The sequence below is a fragment of the Epinephelus lanceolatus genome, chromosome 18 (assembly GCF_041903045.1).
Source record: "Epinephelus lanceolatus isolate andai-2023 chromosome 18, ASM4190304v1, whole genome shotgun sequence".
NCBI classification, from domain to species: Eukaryota; Metazoa; Chordata; class Actinopteri; order Perciformes; family Serranidae; genus Epinephelus; species Epinephelus lanceolatus.
The window spans coordinates 32,631,263-32,649,457 of NC_135751.1; the positions used below are offsets into that span (position 1 = coordinate 32,631,263).

The 18,195-nt window shown below is 43.4% G+C and overlaps 1 protein-coding gene across 4 annotated transcripts in view; it reads left to right on the forward strand.

Annotated features, from left to right (window-relative positions):
* The window catches only part of cacna1ha (calcium channel, voltage-dependent, T type, alpha 1H subunit a), a 160,159-nt gene extending 142,383 nt beyond the window's left edge, over positions 1 to 17,776 (forward strand). For 3 of the 4 annotated variants that reach the window (XM_078161655.1, XM_078161656.1, XM_078161657.1), the window contains exons 28-38: positions 149 to 300; positions 1,107 to 1,216; positions 2,594 to 2,727; positions 3,124 to 3,194; positions 6,586 to 6,664; positions 10,007 to 10,128; positions 11,506 to 11,664; positions 11,827 to 11,967; positions 12,177 to 12,345; positions 15,318 to 15,475; positions 15,557 to 17,776. In XM_078161655.1, coding sequence (XP_078017781.1) covers positions 149 to 300; positions 1,107 to 1,216; positions 2,594 to 2,727; positions 3,124 to 3,194; positions 6,586 to 6,664; positions 10,007 to 10,128; positions 11,506 to 11,664; positions 11,827 to 11,967; positions 12,177 to 12,345; positions 15,318 to 15,475; positions 15,557 to 16,972 — 2,711 coding nt within the window. In that variant the 3' untranslated portion in view covers positions 16,973 to 17,776. Of the gene's footprint in view, positions 1 to 148; positions 301 to 1,106; positions 1,217 to 2,593; positions 2,728 to 3,123; positions 3,195 to 6,585; positions 6,665 to 10,006; positions 10,129 to 11,505; positions 11,665 to 11,826; positions 11,968 to 12,176; positions 12,346 to 12,974; positions 13,032 to 15,317; positions 15,476 to 15,556 lie in introns of all 4 variants that reach the window. The other variant, XR_013488057.1, reaches the window with a different exon arrangement.
* Positions 17,777 to 18,195: the final 419 nt, after the last annotated feature.

Sequence of the window (18,195 nt, forward strand, 5' to 3'; positions counted from 1 at the left end):
GCCCCTGCACTTTCCTGTTCACACCACTGGACACATTATCATTCCAGCTTCAGAGCACAGCTACTCACGATGCCTTCTTTCTGTCTGTCCCTGTCGTGATATTCGTCTCTCCTTGTGCCGTCTCTGCATATATTTGTTTGTGTTTCAGAGGCCAAGCAGAGGCCTTACTATGCCGACTACTCTCCCCTGCGTCTGTCCATCCACACACTGTGCACCAGCCACTACCTGGACCTCTTTATCACCTTCATCATCTGCATCAACGTCTTCACCATGAGCATCGAGCACTACAATCAGCCGCAGGTAATGTTTCACATACACACACAAACTTTGAAGTTTACCTGGAGATAAAGGTACCAAAAAGCAGTCGTAAATTGGTCTCTGGCTGCCAATACACCTGGCACCTCGGGAGACTTTCATTTAAATTTCTTTTAACGCAGCAAGAGGGCATTTTTGCTTTGCACATTGTAAAATAATATGTCTAGCTGTCCTCTAATGATGACTGAAGTGCTGGCTAGCTTTAGCGAAGTGACAACATGCTGTAAATCTGCTGTATTTTGGATTTTCGGTCCAAAGCGGCAAGTGTGTTGGCAAGGGACTCTGACTCCAAAAATAACGTGACTGTGTTGACCCAGCGTCAATTTAACATTCATTGTCAGATGAAACAACTCCATAGTCATAAACTAAGGTTGGCAGATTAAACACAGGTTTTTTCTACTGAAAATGCCAGCGTGTTTATTTTCTCAAACAAAAGTTGTTGATGTATTTTTGGAGAGACACCAGAGTCCTTCTTGAGAGCAGTGATAAATGTTTTGGCTTCCGAGAAGCTGTTGCTCTTCTATACTCTAATTGGAGTTTACTTTGTTCCACAGATAAACTTCGACTTGGATTTTATTTGCCCTCGAGCTGCATTAAAACTTTAAAACATTTATTTAAACTGTTTCTATCTATAGTAAAAACTGTTAATCGCTTTCAGAATATGTTAAAAATAAATTATAAAGAATCATTGAATGTTGCTGCAGAAAATGAATCTGCATCTAGTCTGAGAGAGATATTATGAAATAATTATCTGCCTGCTTGTGTGTGTTTGCGTATCTTTGTGTGTTCAGTATTTAGAGGAAGTCCTTAAGTACTGTAACTACGTGTTTACCTGCATCTTCATCGTTGAGGCCCTGCTCAAACTCGCAGCATTCGGCATACACAGGTTCTTCAAAGACAGGTAACACAATAAGATGAAATGATGCACAATGCCCAATGCTGTAAAGTGTAATAGTTATCATTTATGTGTGTCATTATTTCCTAATAACAACACATGTGGTGTGAAATAATAACTCCTGCTCCTTGAGTTCATGTATAGCTCTCATAATTTATACTTAGGTGGCATTTTGTTCTCAGTACACTGAGTTAAGGGACTGGGTGATGAGTGTGTTCATCTGTCTCAGGGTGCCCTGGTGGAGACTTATCAGGCGTAAACATCAGTGTTTCCCCTGCCTTCGAGATTAGTGGGTGGGCTACCCATTAATCTAAATAGCCTGCCCACTAATCACAATCAGCAGCCAGGCAGCAGCATTACTTCTTCCCCTTCATCTCCTCTTGTACGCCTGTTCTAACATTATTGTGCAGAATAAAAAGAAAATACAGGTTTGCACTCACCATCATCAACTAATGACTACCCACAAGCATAAGGCCACATCCACAATAACAGTCTTCAAAAGGCAGTTTAAAGGGATAGTGCACCCAAAAATGAAAATTCAGCCATTATCTACTCACCCATATGCCGAGGGAGGCTCTGGCGAAGTTTTAGAGTCCTCACATCCCTTGTGGAGATCCAAGGGGAGAGAAGGTAGCAACACATCTCCACCTAATGCAGGCAGATTCAAAAGTCCAAAAACACATAATTTTAACCACAAAATATCTCCATACTGCTCGTCTATAGTGATCCAAGTGTCCTGAAGCTCTGACATAAAAAGTTGTTTGGAATAATGTCTCACCGTCTCGCTCAAGCGCACACATGTGAGCACAGTGAGAGGCAGTTTGAGCTACAGACTACAATGAGGCTGAAACAGAGTTCAAATGATGTTTTTCCAAACAACTTGTTATGTCAGGGCTTGACGAGGACAACAGGTTTTAAGTAGAATGAAGTATAAGGTCAAGTAAACCCAAAATGTGACGTCCTCATATGAGCTATAATGCTTTGGCTTGACATGTCGAGTCTGTTAGAGCCCAGTTGGAAAGCGAATGTGGGTGTCTGTGTCATCATTTTTAAAAGTCTCTGTTTCCACTCATCCAGACTAAAATGCAACCCTGGAGTTTCCAAACTAAAACGGGTCAGCAGGAGGTTTTCAAGGAGCTTTTTGTGGCTCCAAAAACACTGGAGAAGTCTGGATGCTACGTGTAAACATAGCAATAGTAATGCATTTTAAAACAAAAGGTATTAGTGTGGATGTAGACTAAGAAATGACAGGGGAAACTCTAAATTATCCAACAGGAAAGTCTGTACTTTGTAACACTAAACAGGAGTAACAACAGACAATGACTCTGTCTTTTTTTTTCATGCCTAAAATAATGAAACATGTTTATATGTGTGTGTGTTTAGGTGGAATCAGCTGGATATAGCTATAGTGGCGCTGTCCATCATGGGCATCACCTTGGAGGAGCTGAAAATGAGCGCAGCACTGCCCATAAATCCCACCATCATCAGAATCATGAGAGTACTCAGAATAGCACGAGGTAGGAACACATAATCTCACACACACACACACACACACACACACACACACACACACACACTCCAATCTATATCTGTTTATGTTGTGTACAATAACAGAACATATAGTGATTGGTTCTGTCAGTCTGTGACTCATCACAACAGACTCTCATCTTAAACATCATTGATGTTGTAAAACATTTTATAACACTGCATTTTTAAATTTTATATTCTTGTAAATTCAGCCTTAAAAGTAATATGTAACAGATGCCTCGTGGCTTCTTTAAATAAATACAGCACAAATGTGAGAGCCTCCCTGCTGCACTAGTATCGTGCTGTGACATTGTAAATTCTGCAGCAAATGGGCCGACTGACAGCAACAGCTAGCTGTTTAAGATTGTTCCTGTGTCTCTGTGTAGTGCTGAAACTTCTGAAGATGGCCACAGGGATGCGATCTCTGCTGGATACTGTCATGCAAGCGCTGCCGCAGGTAAACACTGACTCTGTGGGGTCTCAAACACAAAAGAATGGTTTCATATTGTGGTTTATTTATGATGTTTTTTTTTACAAATGTGGGGTGACTATGAAGGTTTTGCTTGGAATAGAGAGCTCTCTGAAAGATTTATGCTTGTTGCTGAATATTTAACTTAGGTCGTATCCATCTATATAACAAAATTTCTCTTCTGACCTTATAAATGTCTCATTCTGTACATTTTCTGCCCCTCCTCTCACAGCTGAACTGTGCACTCAATGATAATAATTGCCAAACGCATTACATAGAATGCATGTTTGTTGCAGTCACAAAAACCCAAAGGAAATGAAGTATTTAGCAGCGTCTTACCTTTTGAAGCTATTAAAACACCTCTTAGAGTCTGACTGTACAGCAGACTTTCTCTCTGATATTACTCTGTGTGCTTTTTTTGTCGACGCACTCCTTTTAAAGGATGTCCACGGGATATTGCGGGGAGTATCTCAGGTCTCTCTCTCCAGATGCCTGGCACAGTTCTTAGAGGCAAAGAGCAACTGCACCAAGGATTGTGATACACATGCAGTGACAGACTCATGCGTTCTTCTACTTTCTAAATGTCAAGTGTGCAGATATAAGCATCAGGGGACAGAGTGTACATGAACAGATTTTTAAGAGAGCGTATATAAGACAGCATGCTGGGAGCTGTGGAGGTAGTAGCAGATGGAGTCATCAGAAATGCACAGGGTTTTCCCAGAGACCCTTGGCGATGATGACGATGACGATGTTTTTTGTAGAGCTCTGATTTTTGTTTTGATAGAAAATGTCAAAGCTTTCTGTGATTTCTTACTGTTTTAGTATGTTGTATCCAGTTAAAGGGCCTGTACGCAACATTTCGGAACACTAATATAGCAGCAAACAACTATTTACTATGTGTGATATTGGGCTTTATAAATAAAATTGATTGATTGATTGATTAAGATATAGTGGAGTAATGGCATCCTGAGCAAACACAGAAGTCACGCTACCTGTGTGTGTTGTAATCTCAGCTTCTCTGTTGTCTGTTGTGGTAGACGGTCCAGCTGCGTGTGCATGTTAGACACACCAAACTAACATGAAAGAATTAGTGGCAATGAAGCATGGCTGTTTTCTGTTATTATTATTATATATATATATTATTTCTGCTACAGAGCTTGACGTTGAACAAAATAATCTCTTCTAATATATTCGTTTTGATCCCAAGGTGCCTTGACTTTAGTTCAGTCAGGAACACTTTAGTCAAAGAAAACTTTATTTCCATTTGCAGTATTATATTTGGTGGTATGGCTCTGTTCTGGGGCCTCCCTGCCTTTCCTTGGGCCTACGTAGAAAGTCTAAGGCGGAGAGAGCACACCTCTCTGCCCTTCCATGTGCAAACGAGGAAAGCCTGAGGCAGAAAGAGCAAACCTCTCTGCCCTTCCATGAGCCTACATAGAAGCCTAAGGCAGGGAGAGCAGCAGCAAAGACCCCCCGGGAACAGAACAGAGCAGCATCAATGACAAACAGAAATGACATTGATAAGTCAGACACAGCATGAAAAAGAGGAGCTGGGGTGGAGGTGGGTTGCAAAGCAGCTTGCAGAGGAAGCAGCAACAGTAGGCAGGCCAGAGCAGTTTTAATAGGGCGCTCTGAATTAGATGTGCCAATTGGTTGCATAAAACGGAATCATGTGATCTATCAGCTGACTTCCTTCCATCAATCAGCTGCTCCATCAGTTGATTGGGCTGTTTGAGATGAGCTGATGTAGCTGAGATGTGAGCTGAGCTTCACATTGTGTCCTGCCTGAACGCTATGCTCAGTTTGTTTGTTTTCCCTACTTGCATTTCTGTTCTCGTGCAATGAACTACTAATCGGTGGTGTCTCTCACCGGCTCTGACGTCTCTGATGCCACTCCAACATGCTGAATTGGGTGAAAAAAAGCTGACAAGTGCTGAGTATTTCCAACGGTGTGGGACATCCTGCAAAAATTAGGGCAATAGATGCTCACAAACAGCCGATATTTGACTGATGGCTCATCAGAGCATGTGAGCGGAGCGGAGCGGGTGAAAATTTCCGCTCCTCGCTCGCAGACCTGTCACTTTCAGCCGCTCGTCCGCTCTGCTTGGTTCTGCGCATTCTTCGCTTCGCTCCGCTCCATCATAAATTTTATCCCGCTCCACTTGCTCACCACTCCGCTCAAAAAAACTGCGTCGTACTACCCTAACCTGTAATCATCTAATCACAAATAAAACATGAGCTTGGTAGATTCTCCGGGGAAGCCCTCTCCCCTCTCCCTGCAGTTAGGGACCGTTCTACACGGTACTGCTGTCGGCAGGGTGGAAATAAGTCAAAGTGTAGAGGAGACGGACCGGGTTAAGCGGCCGACCTCTGGGGAAGCCCTGTCGCCTCTCCCCACAGTTAGGGACCGCTCTCCAAGGTACCGCTGCTTCTCTTCTCAGTTTCTTTTCTGAAGTACACAGTAAACTCCATAGTTTTGAAAGACAATAGTGTGGGTGTGCGCAGGTGCAAAGATGCATTCTGGGTGGGGCATGAGCAACCGGAGCGAAAGGCTCCGCTCCACCTTTTTAAAAAAATAGCCGCTCCTCGCTCAACACAAAATCCTTCCGCTCCGCTCCAGCTCCGCTCACATGCTCTGATGCTCATACGGTGGTTACTGCTGATATCGAGATGGTGGCATTGTCATAGCATAGCACTGGTTCCCCCCCATGTTAACACCCTTAGCTTTGTCAGCACTGTTGCTGTTGTCAGCACTGTTCACGCTGATAGCACTATTAGCAACTTAATTGAGCTCACTTGCTCAGCCACCTCCATGTTGGGAACCATGTCCAGACAACCAGAATCAGACTCTGAATCATAGCTACTCTCTGAATATTCTATAGACAGTTCATCAGTGTAGTCATCCTTTGTGGAAAATCAAACTAAATTCGGGTAGCATGCAAATGCAGGTTTTCAGTTTAAAAACAAAATAAAAAGGAAAAGGGCTCATGACCTGTTTTCTCTGTCTCGGTAATATGAAGCACAAAGACGTTAAAGCTTTGAATATACCTGCCAGCGAGCAAATAATTGCCACTCAACCCACAGTGTGAGAAATGCAGGATCCCAGTTTGAATAGGAGCAGTGTCAATGAGGATGTCAACGTGCAAGCTAATGTGTGTCATCCTGGTATTTACATTATATCTCAAATGGCAAAAAGTTCACTTCAGTGTAAAACAATTTCGGAAATATGCTACTTCCATTTGTAATGCATGGTTAGATTAGTGTCAAATGAAGACAATGAAATAAATCCTGATGTTTTCAGCTCCCTGTAGCTTTAAACAAGAACTATTTACACTGGTGTTTGATGTGCAGAGGGAGATCTGACGTGTCTGTCTTCCAGGTGGGAAATCTCGGCCTCCTGTTCATGCTGCTCTTCTTCATCTACGCTGCACTGGGAGTGGAGCTCTTTGGCAAACTGGGTCAGTAACACTACTGGCAACAAAAAAACACATACACACATGTACCGCGGAGCTGAAGTTGCAGCAGAGAAGGTTTTTGAATCCAGTCATTACTACCACAGTCACGACTTCCAGCACATTTCCCCGCCTGAGCTGTCTCTGTTGAATCCTCACTCTCTTCCCCCATCTGTCTCCCCGTCTCCCTTCCTCTCCGTCGCTCTCACATCAGAGACCTGTTCCTAACAAGGAAAGATCACATTTGCATGATCACATTTATTTACGTACCACTTCCTCAATAGGCCGGCTCCATCCAACTCATTTTCTCTGGGAGCGCAACAATGTGTGAGGGAAGAGGATTAGCTGAAAAAGGCATCTGGGAGGACAAAATGAAAACAACTTGGTGATGAAGAGGTTACTCCCTGTGAAATGTTATTACGCTGCCGCCACACTGGGAAAATGAAAGCATGTCTGTTTTCCAGTTTTGTAAAGTAAAAACCCTGCTCCATTTTTTGCCTTTGTCAAGCTTCTAACAAAAGCTTTTGGATGCGCCTTCTTCTCCCAGTGTGCGCCTCACTTTAGAAGCTCTTTCAAGGCTTACAAAGCTGAAGGAGTGATTATATTTTGGTACATGTCTGTAGAGAAGTTTGGTGAAGAATATTCCAGCGCAGCTCGGTGAGGATCAGGAAAGTATTACTTGACATTTAGCTCCATGATAATGAGCTGAACCAATGTTTTGCCTACTCACCACTGAAAATTACAGTATGTTGGGCATGACAGTGAATACAGAGCATGATGGTAATAAAAGCCTCCACTTGAAGACATTTTAGGATTTGATGTGCGTGTACATGTTAATATCGTAATAGTTAACCCCGCTTCCGCTCCGCACAGTGGTGTGAAATAACTGGTCAGCAATAAGCAGCCTAATTGGCTCATGAAATCTTTCTGCCCTCAGGCAATAACAAAGACATCGCAAGATCTGGAATTCCTTTGGGAGACCTAAGACATTGTCACTACTGCATGTTGGCAGTCTGGTCTCTGTGGCCGCGGTGTCTGCGGAAGGCTGATCAGATAAGAGAAGGTCATATGAAAAGGAAATATGAAAGGGGATGGAATGGGGGCTTGAATGTTAATGCTCACGGCTTTGGATTCAAGCTGCTGAGCCAACAGGAGGTATTTTGAGCGTAGCTGGTATTGAATAGATTTTTATTTTGAATTCAAATCTAAATCAAATGATTGATCTCTTGAAACACAATGCCCACATTAATCCCCGTCCATTTTTCCACTGCGCCATGACTCAGACTTGGGGAGAAGTTATTTCTACACACTACACTAGAATATATAGGTTAAATATTGTTTTGTTTCTGAAAGTGTGCAAGGCTTAGTGGAATTTAGTGGCATCTAGCAGAGATGATTGCAGATGGCACCCAGCTGAAACTTAGATTTCCTTCAGTGTTCATTGTTCAGGAGGTTTTTTATCAGGAACTGAATTATCCGCAGAGGTCTCTTCCTCTCCAAAACAAACGGTAACAGGTGATTAAAACCAGTAAAAACACTGTCTAAAGCAGTGTCACGTCACAAATCAGTGTTTCTCTGATGCTATTCGGCACATCACAGACAGGCTGCTAGCCCAGAGTCTGCTAATCTGTGCTCATCTTTATTCCGATCCAGACATTTAAGAGGTTTATACCAGGAGCAGAATTATCCACAGAGGTCTCCTGTCCAGAACAAATGGACTCTGTGATTTAAACCGGTAAAAACACTGAATTAATCAATTTCACGTTAAAAGATCTCCAACACTGCTGGTCGAGGAGGGGCTGCTAACTACAGTGGCTGATGCGACAATGCGAATGGTGCTATCTTTAGCCAGTGTTTGCTTTGTCTATTCTGGGGTACTGTAGAAACATGGTGGTGCAACATGGCGATCTTTGTAGACGAGGACCGGCTCCCTATGTTAAAATAAATGGCTCGTTCTAAGGTAACGAAAATACAATTATTCCTTTTTTTAAGTGATTATACACCATACACTGAACTTAAACCACTACAGTTGACCCCACTGTGTCATGACACATACTGCCACCCACTGGCCAGGTGTTGTAAGTGCAACACAAATTTCTCAAAACCAATATGGCCAACGGAATGCAACAAATGTGTAGCTCAGGATGATTTTAAATTGTTGTTCTTGAATATTTTATTTTTGACAATGTTTTTGAAGAGAATGTTAATTGAAAAAAACATTCAGTTAAATGGAGAGGTGTGTGTGGGGGCCTGAAGAGCCAAGAGCCAGAGTTGAGTCAGGGAGGGAGAGAAAGAGGACAGGAGAGATAAATGAGGGCAGTTTGGAGAAATTTTCCCTGAGGGTTTTCTACCAAAGAGGGATCTCTTGGTAAAGGTAAGGAAAAAATTGGTGGTTTGGGTAAAAATGATTGGATTTCAGTCTGAAACAGCTTTTGGGTGAAAGCCTACAAGGAAAACTTCTCCTGTGTGTGACAGAGTGGAGAGGCTGAGGAGTCAGGAGCAAGATTCAATGCTTTTGCATCACATTAAATAGTATTAGAAAATGTTAAAATATGTGAACTCACAAGTTTCAAAGCATTAAAAAATATATATCAGTTATTTCATTGTTTTATATTTCTATAGTTGCACATGTAACACATGCTGTCCACCCGAGTGTACAAAAAAAAAAGCATGTTAAAAAACCCTTCAAATTCTGTTTTCTTAAGACAAAAATCTTGACAGGGGTATTTATAATTCATGCATGAAAGATTTAAATTCCATTTCAGCCAGTATATTCCCCTACATCTTACACACTGAACCTCTAATGAGCTCACTGTTTACACGTGTGTGGAAAAAAAGCTTTATAAGTCAAGTTTTATTCCATTTATTTTTATGGAAAGTTGCCATATCCACTTCCTCAGAGCTGCACACCTCTCGCTTATCTCCTGGCGGTTGATCCTGAGAATAAGAAATAAGGTAGACAATACTCCGAGGACCGTCTCGTGTCTCTCCATCTCCCTGCTAATGTGACCCAGGGCTTGAAACAAAGACAGCTATCTTCTGGTGGCTGTTTTGTTTTTGTAAACAGGCTCCTATGGGTTTTCTGTCAAATTGACCCTGAGACTGAACGAGACCTTGTTCTCCTCTCCTCTGCCACGTCCACAGGGACACGCCGTTTAGCAGCTGTTTGTGTGTTCGGTGCACACTGCGTTCATACAACAGAACTGAAGCATTAGGACTTTCTGAATGGCACACTGACACTTATATAATCATTCATGCTCACTTTTACCCCTGTTATCTTTTCTTTTTTAACAATCACGTCTATAGTGTGGTGTAACTAACGTCTGCCTGTGTCTGTGTGTTGATCAGAGTGCAATGACAACAACCCGTGTGAGGGTCTGAGTCGCCACGCAACCTTTGAGAACTTTGGGATGGCCTTCCTCACACTGTTCCGAGTGTCCACTGGAGACAACTGGAATGGGATTATGAAAGTATGAACACACACACACACACACACCACACACACACAAATGATGACTAGATTATCCCATAACCGCAGAGAGAGCAATGACCTCCAAAACCAATTATGAAATAATAAAGTAGCTTAGAGCTGAGCAATGTCAACCCGTCTCACATCTTCATTTTTACTTTATTAAAAATGTCATAAAGATACAATCATTAATCATCCATAACAGACTCAGACGATATATTTAAACAGGCCAGCTGATAATGAGAGTAACTTTGTTTTTTAGTGTTAAACTATAATAATATAAATTACCACCATACTTATGTTGATTATTCATGACCTAATGTTGAATATCTGTGGATTTTTATCATTTGAGAATAGACGTTTTTTCATATTTCCACTCCAAGGAGTGCACGTATGTTTGGCTGCTTTTTGGTTTCATTCCAGAAGAAAAAAGTACATGTACAATAGCAGTGCCCTAATGTTACATCCTGAATGTTGAGGCAAGACAAAACTCAGAGAGGAGTCATCCTTAAGTGTTAACCAAGGGGATATCAAACAGGGTAAACACAAGTTTAATCCGATAGGAGTGGTGGAGAGGAAGTAACCAGATGCACCAGATGGTTTGTTACACAGAACTGTCTCAGAAGACGTCATTGGAAACTGTTTGGAAAGGGGCAGGCACGTTCCAAAAACATTGGCAGGTAACTGGGTGAACCATCTGTCTAACAGCGTCTATCATGGGCCAGTCAGGAGAAGTCAGTGCCGCTCATTGCTCTTCTTTCAGTGAAGAAATACCTCCCAGTTCTGATGCTATTGCAGCATGTAACCTCTGTAGGAGCTGCTATTGTTGTTTTAGAACAAACAGTCACCTCTTCGTGTCGTCACATACATCTAAATCACACCCGTGACCGCCAGTAGCTCCTCACAGGACGCTGTTTGATCATAACCTTGAAGCCTGACATCATCATGAAACTGGTTTGTTATCAATCACTTCTATCACTTTAGCAAGCTGCAGATTCCCCTCATACAGCAGCAGCAGCAGCAGCAGCAGCAGCACTTGCTGATTTAAATAGTATACGAGAGTAAAGAAAGTAACAGCAGCTGCATTTTCAGCACATGCTCTGCTGCCCTACATCGCCCCCATTGTCCTTGTTTCTCCCTCAGTTCTTCCAAATGTCAGATTTTCTAACCCTCTAAATGAAGCTCCGTATCATATAACCGACAGTTTAGATTTTAAAGCTTTGTGATGTAGCCTCGGGTGTATTTGACACAGTTGTTCAGCTGTGCATATCCAGTTGTAATGACAGGTTATGTGTATGTGTGTGTGCACTTCTCCTCTCCCTCTCTCTCTTCTTACATCTCCCTCTCTCTTCTTACATCTTTCTCTGTGTCTTTTAAGGACACGTTAAGGGAGTGTCATCCAGAAGACCGCCACTGTCTAACCTACCTGCCCGTGGTCTCTCCGATTTACTTTGTCACGTTCGTGCTCATGGCCCAGTTTGTTCTGGTCAATGTGGTGGTGGCTGTTTTGATGAAACATCTGGAGGAAAGCAACAAGGTACAGTAACTCGAAAGGCTAAGAAAATGCACAAATACAGACATACACAGACACATCAGGTCAGTGTGTACATGTGTGATTTTTTGTAGACAGCCCAAGGTATAGACACACGTTGGTTTTATGACACTCATGTATTGTCACTGTCAATATCTCCTGTTGCAGGAGGCTAAAGAGGACGCAGAGATGGACGCAGAGATCGCCTTGGAAATGGCAATGGAGAGGCAACGTAAAACAAGCACAACCTCCAGCAACAGTTCAGCAGGAGGGACCTACGTTGGGCCGTGTCCAAATTCACCTGGAGAGGTATGAAGGATATTACCTTACTCACTAATCAGTCAGGAAACTTGACTTACCCTGAAACTGTAAAGGTAATTAGGGATGTAGCGCTGGCTATGTGTGATACATGTTTCTCAATATGTCTCTCTATTTAACGACTTTATAATGAAACAGTATGTGCAGCAGTAGGCAGTATCGTCAGTGCCAGACTCTGTGGTCTCTGTCTCCCCCTGTAGGAAGAAGAGGTGCACTACGGCGACCAGGACCTGCTGTCGTTAAGGAAGATGTCTGTATCCAGGATGCACTCTCTGCCTAACGACAGCTACATGTTCAGACCAGTACGGCCAGCCAGCGCCCCCTATCCTTTGGAGGAGGTAGAGCTCAGTCCCCAGCACCAGCATTCAGGTAACTTATCTGAGAAGAGGAATTACTTCATCTGTTCAAGATTTAAATATATTAGATGAAATCTGCTTCTTTTTTTACGCTTCTCATCTTTACCTTAGACAGCCACTGATATTGTTTTAGCAGACACAGACGCTAAGATTGTTCTGTGATGTATGCATGCACTCAGTCTAGTTTTTTTGTACATGTTTTACGAGAGGATGTTTTGTAAAATAGTGGTGTCTAATAATCTCGTTTCAGGTGGATGAAAATTATTTGCATGAAACAAAAAATTGAAGATAAACCAAACTAATTAACTAAACTACAGCCACAGTTGGTTAATACCATGATTTAACTTCAAAGAAGCACTGAAGTATCAAGTATATGGTTTGTATGGAGTCTTGGTTCCCCAGTAGCAAGTGTATTTCAGTCAGTAGAGACTTGTTCTGAAAGAAAATAATATTTTTTTTAACACATAAGTGAACAAGTGATCAATGTGAAAAGTCTTAGGCGATTAGACCCCATCAAGATGGGATACTAGAGGTTTCTTACCCTCAGTTCCGGCTTGGGTTTTTACAAAGACAAATTAGGAGCATTATAAACGATGCTGAGAATACTAATCTAAGCACTGACAAGCACTGTTTTATCTGCAGTCAGATTCTAATGGCATGTTGTGGCCAGGCTGTGGACAGACCCAGCTCTGTCCCAAGGTACTGACTGTAGTGGATGAGCTGATACATGTGAATCCCCACAACCTTCACACAGGCTCATCTGCTCAGCCGTGGAATGGCTGGATACTCAACGAGAATGACGGTTGACTTAATGGCCACGCTGCAAAATCACAATACTATATACGTTAAAAAATGTAATCATCTCATTTGATAGATTTGGAATCAAGTGGCTTTACAGCTTGGCCTGAAAGTACCAACTGAAAATGAACTAACTCTGACTTTACTGCTGTTTTTTAACCTTGTTTTACTGTGATTGTGTCTGAACTCACAGGTGGACTGGACCTGTGTGTGCAGAATGCCTAAGACCCTGGTTACACAGTCTCACAGCACTTATTCAACACAGAATTGAATTTAAAATGGGTTGCTTCCACTTCATTGTTTTGCAATCACACTTTGTATTTAGAGTCAACTTTGGACTTGATTGCCACGATGCATTACAGTGCTATATGATGATCTAAATACAGTCACATAGAAGTGATAATGTAACCAGGGTCTAATGCAGAATATTACTTTCAGTAAACCGGCCTTGTATTGAGTTTCTCCTCGACGTTCAGCTCAGTGCTGCAACTTCTCTGATAACTTTTCTGTTTGGATGAACAACCTACCCTGTGTGTTGAAGAATTTTTTTTAGAAAACACTTTATTTTGATTGCAGATTTGAGACAGTTGTAAATAAATTATTTCTTGTTGCTCAAATCTAAATATTCTCTCAAAATAAAGTGTTAGTGGTGTTATACTTTTGTAATAACCGCTCAAATGTATTAATTTTAAAATGTTCCAAAGTAGGGATGCACCAATTGTGAAATTCTGGGCTGATACCAGTGTTTAGAATTACAGTTGGGCCAATAGCTGATACCAGTTTTTGTTGTTTATTTAGTTTTTGTTTTTTATTCCAACTATTTCATTATAAAATATAACTAAGCTGTTTTAAAGTCATTCAGCTCCTCATTACACTCATTTTGTATGAGCACAAATTCAATCATACAAATCTATGAAACAACCCCCTCATGTAAACATCTTTCACATGAGAAACATATTTTCAAAATAAAGTAACAGCTTCAGAGGCCGTTTAACTATATATACCATAATTCCCTCTCTAATATCTGTTGTATATCGCTATGCAAACATCAACAAATTTCCTTTTCAAACAGCTGTATTTGTTCAAATTTCTTGTCAAAAAGTAAATTTTTACAAGATTATATTTGAACACATCATGATAACGTTTACCTTCACCCAGTACTCATTTTACTTACTACAGCATGAATGCATCAAAGTGTAACTCACTGCAACCTGTTAGCTGTTACAGCCTCCAGCTGCTAACAGCTAATGTTAACTAGCTCTCCTCCTGCAGATGTTAACACAGAATTGTTGTTGTTGTAGTTTTACCCGAGTAAAAGATCTGAGTACTTCTTCCACCACTGCAACCCTGTGTCAAATTAGTCCATTAGCTCGATGCTAACACATAACGGGAATTACCATTAACACGTTACTGAAAATTAGCATTGTGATAATGTTATCCTTACAAATGATCTATTTTCATTTCAAATGCTTAACATAAAAAGAATTATGTGCTCATACTTAGAGCCACAAATCCCCCATGCTCTCAAAAAATAGTAGCTGACTTCTGTCCCTGTGTTCAGTTGTTGTTGATGTTAAGGATGTTAACTCTAGATAGGCTCTTTGTTTGAGCCTACCTGGTACAATTATCTCATGTGAGGGAATGTCGCCACCTGCTGGTGTGGCGAGTAACTGTGCCTCAAACAGATATTGTTTTTTTTTATATAGATCCTGCCATGGTAGAAATTGGACAAAATTATGCAAATACACAGTAGGAAGTCACAAATGACCTGCAAACTAAATATGACTTCACGTGTATTTGCTGTGGCAAAAGTCTTAACATTTGTACAGTGAAAACTTCCATATCCCTGGGAGGATCTGGGATGACGGGACACTGTTAGTCTAAAGCCCTGCTTTTTAGCCTGCTCAAATTTGATGTGACTCAAAAGAAAAAATATCATCCGCTGCCATTGGTAAATGCCATCGTATTTACTGATAAGCAGATGGCAGACAACAAGGCAAATTTCAGCTGATAAATTGGTGCTTCCCTATCTTAAATTAACAGAAAAAAAGTCAGTATGAATCTACGTGTTTGTTTATGCCAAAATATGCATGTGTTTTCTGTAAGAATGCATGTGTGTGCATTGACACTGGGATCATGTGATTGTATTACCTGTATCATTCAAACTCTTTACGTGTGTACCTTCAGGCTCAGTGACGTCGATCCACTCCCAGCCATGTGATAGTCGCACGCTGCTGCAGGTACCAGACGTTTCCCCCGTTCACCCCCGGTCACCTCCCACCCTCACTCTGCCCCGCATTGCCCCGCCCACGCCCAGCCCCTCCCCACGGGCCCTGCGCAGACAGGTAAGAGACACACACACATTCATCTATTACAGTGTTAATGTCCAAACAGATTTACTGATGAAAGTGTGTTCTATGTTGCAGGTGGCTGTTAAAGTGGATTCTATGGAGTCCCAGGGTTGTGAGCACCAGGAGAGGCCCAACCCTGTCTACCTGCCTCCCCTCTCCCCTTCTCCCCTCTCTCCTCACGCCTCCTCCCCATCTCCCCTGCCTCCTCCTCCTCCCTCCTCTCCCTCAGCCCTCTCTCTCCCACCCTGCTCCCCCTCTGCCTTCCCACTCCCTCCTCCATCCCCTCTGCATCCCCTGCTTTCCTCTCTGTCTCCTCTCCCTCCTCCGCCATCTTCCCCCTCGCTTCTTCTCCCACCGCCTCCCTCCCCCCGTCTCCCCTTACGCCCTCCCAGCCTCCGGAGACCCAGACCGCCCTCTGCTGCTTCCCTGTGCGACCCGGCAGACGAAGAGGTGTATCACATCACCAGCTCGGCCCGCCTCAGGTGGGAAGATGAAGAGGGAGGAGAGCAGGAGAGCAGAGGGAAGAGCGGCCGCAGCCACTCCCTCTCCCCCTACACCGCCCTGTGCTCTCCCAACTCTTCCTCCACCTTCTCCCCTCCTCTTCCCCCACTACCACCTTCCACCTCGAGGAGCGCTCTCAGTCTGCTTGGGGTGGGCTTGACGGACCGTGACTTTAGGAAAGGTTTAAGCGTTGACAACAAGGCCGTCCTGGACAAGCCGTCGTCATTGTCTGCCGGTCACCCTGAGGACCATCGCCGCCACTCAATCGAGGTCTGCCTCCCACAGGCTGTCATCACCAGTGACGACCAACACTTTCCACGTGAGGCCCACCGGTCTGAAAAAAGTGGTCAGGGATTTCCTGTGAGGGTGCAGTCAGTCGGGGGCGGCCACAGGAAGAAGAAGATGAGCCCTCCTTGTATATCCATCCACCCGCCCTCAGAGAAGGAACACCCCCACATTGCCTCACCCCCAAAACTGGCTGACTGCAGCATGATGCTGAGACGCAGGACGCCATCCTACGACTTGACCCCGCACACACAGTCCAACACGCAAGAAGCCTCGGATTCACAGACGCGGACGCTCACACCTATCCACGTACCGCTTCAAGCACACTCACCAACACACACTCTGACACCCTCGCGGGGGTCAACTCCGACAAACACTCATACACACACTCCACCTCACGCGTCCACACCTACACTCCCAAACATCCCAATCAGCCCGAACATCTTTATCCAGCCTCACGCACCTCTCGTCCCGATGCCTTTCTCACAGACACACTCCCTCTCCCCCGCCGCGAGGCACTCCACTCTCGCAGGGGACTACATCCCCCTCCCCCAGTTCACCTTCGACCAACCACAGTCCAGATACATGAGCGGACTGTCAGCTGGCCTATCAGACGCCGATACAGCCACCTGCTCTTCCCCTTTCGACAACAGACTGGGGAGCGGCGCAGGATTCAGTGCAAAGAATCGGAGGACCGCCCAGTGAGCATCGGGCATTGCCTTCAGGAAGTGAATTAACAGGTCCTTAATCTCTGAAGCTGGTGCAGAGCGGCCTCGGCTGACCTCAGCAGAGATTGGTGCCGGGGAGAAAGAAGTTTACCGGGAGAGGGATTGTTTTTGTTTAGACGGATACTGAAAAGACATGAATTATTCTTTCCAGAGAGACGCTGGTACAGTCCTGTCCTACAATAACAGACAGTGGATCCATTTTCCTAAACCCAGCTCGATGGACAGCAGATCCACTGAGGCTGTACCAACAGTACCCACTGTACATGGTGTGTTTGGGACTAATACTGATAACACACCAGAACTTAAGCCACCAAACTCCGTAGCCAAAGTTTTTTTTGACACACTGTCCCCACCCACGCTAGCCAATCAGGAAGCAGCGTCTGGCTGACAACCTCTGACCTTTCACAGGAAGAGGTTTGTGAAATGCGAGCGTGGGGGGAATTGTGGGATATGCAACTTCAGGTTTTCTACAGAAGTTCTGCTTGCCCCTCCTCTGCTCCTCGATCACATTGATCCGAGCAGAAGTGTGCGTGTGAGTGAGCGTGTCTGCGTTTTCCTACGTGCGAGTACTTGTCAAAATCTGTTGTCATGGAAGTCGGCCATGTTATTCTTTACGCCTGCGACGACAGAGAGGGGAAGCAGGGCAGAGCTGTAGTGTATGTTTATTTGTGTATCTGTGCAGTGTAAATAAAGGAAAATACTGTATTTGGTGAGATTAAAAATAGCTCTATCCATATGCACATATTTTTATAGAAATCTAAAAATGTTTTTTGCACACAAATTTGAATTTCAAGTTGCTTGTTTTTTTTTTTTTCCTCTGTTGTCCTCTTGTGAATGTATGTTTCTTTTCAAAACCGGAGAGAGCAGCGAGGGAGCATCGACCCTCCTCTCAACAGGCTAGCTGAGGTTGAGGAGGGGGATTTTATTTTTCTATTTTGAAAAAGAGAGAGAAGGGAACAGGGGTGTGATGTGTTTCTGTAGCTTCGTCTCAGATTTCTCTGTGTTTGGTGTCTAAATAACAGTCTTCAGAAGCGGGCTCAGTGATGCACGCCAAATTCATTTTAAGATTTTCCACGCTGACGTCCCTGCGGAGAGGAGAGTCTGCGATTTTGGTGTAAATGTGTTGAGACTACTGGCTGTGTGCTGGCTCTCCACACATTCAAATTCTAATGTGGCTATTATTCCAAAAGAATCGCAAGT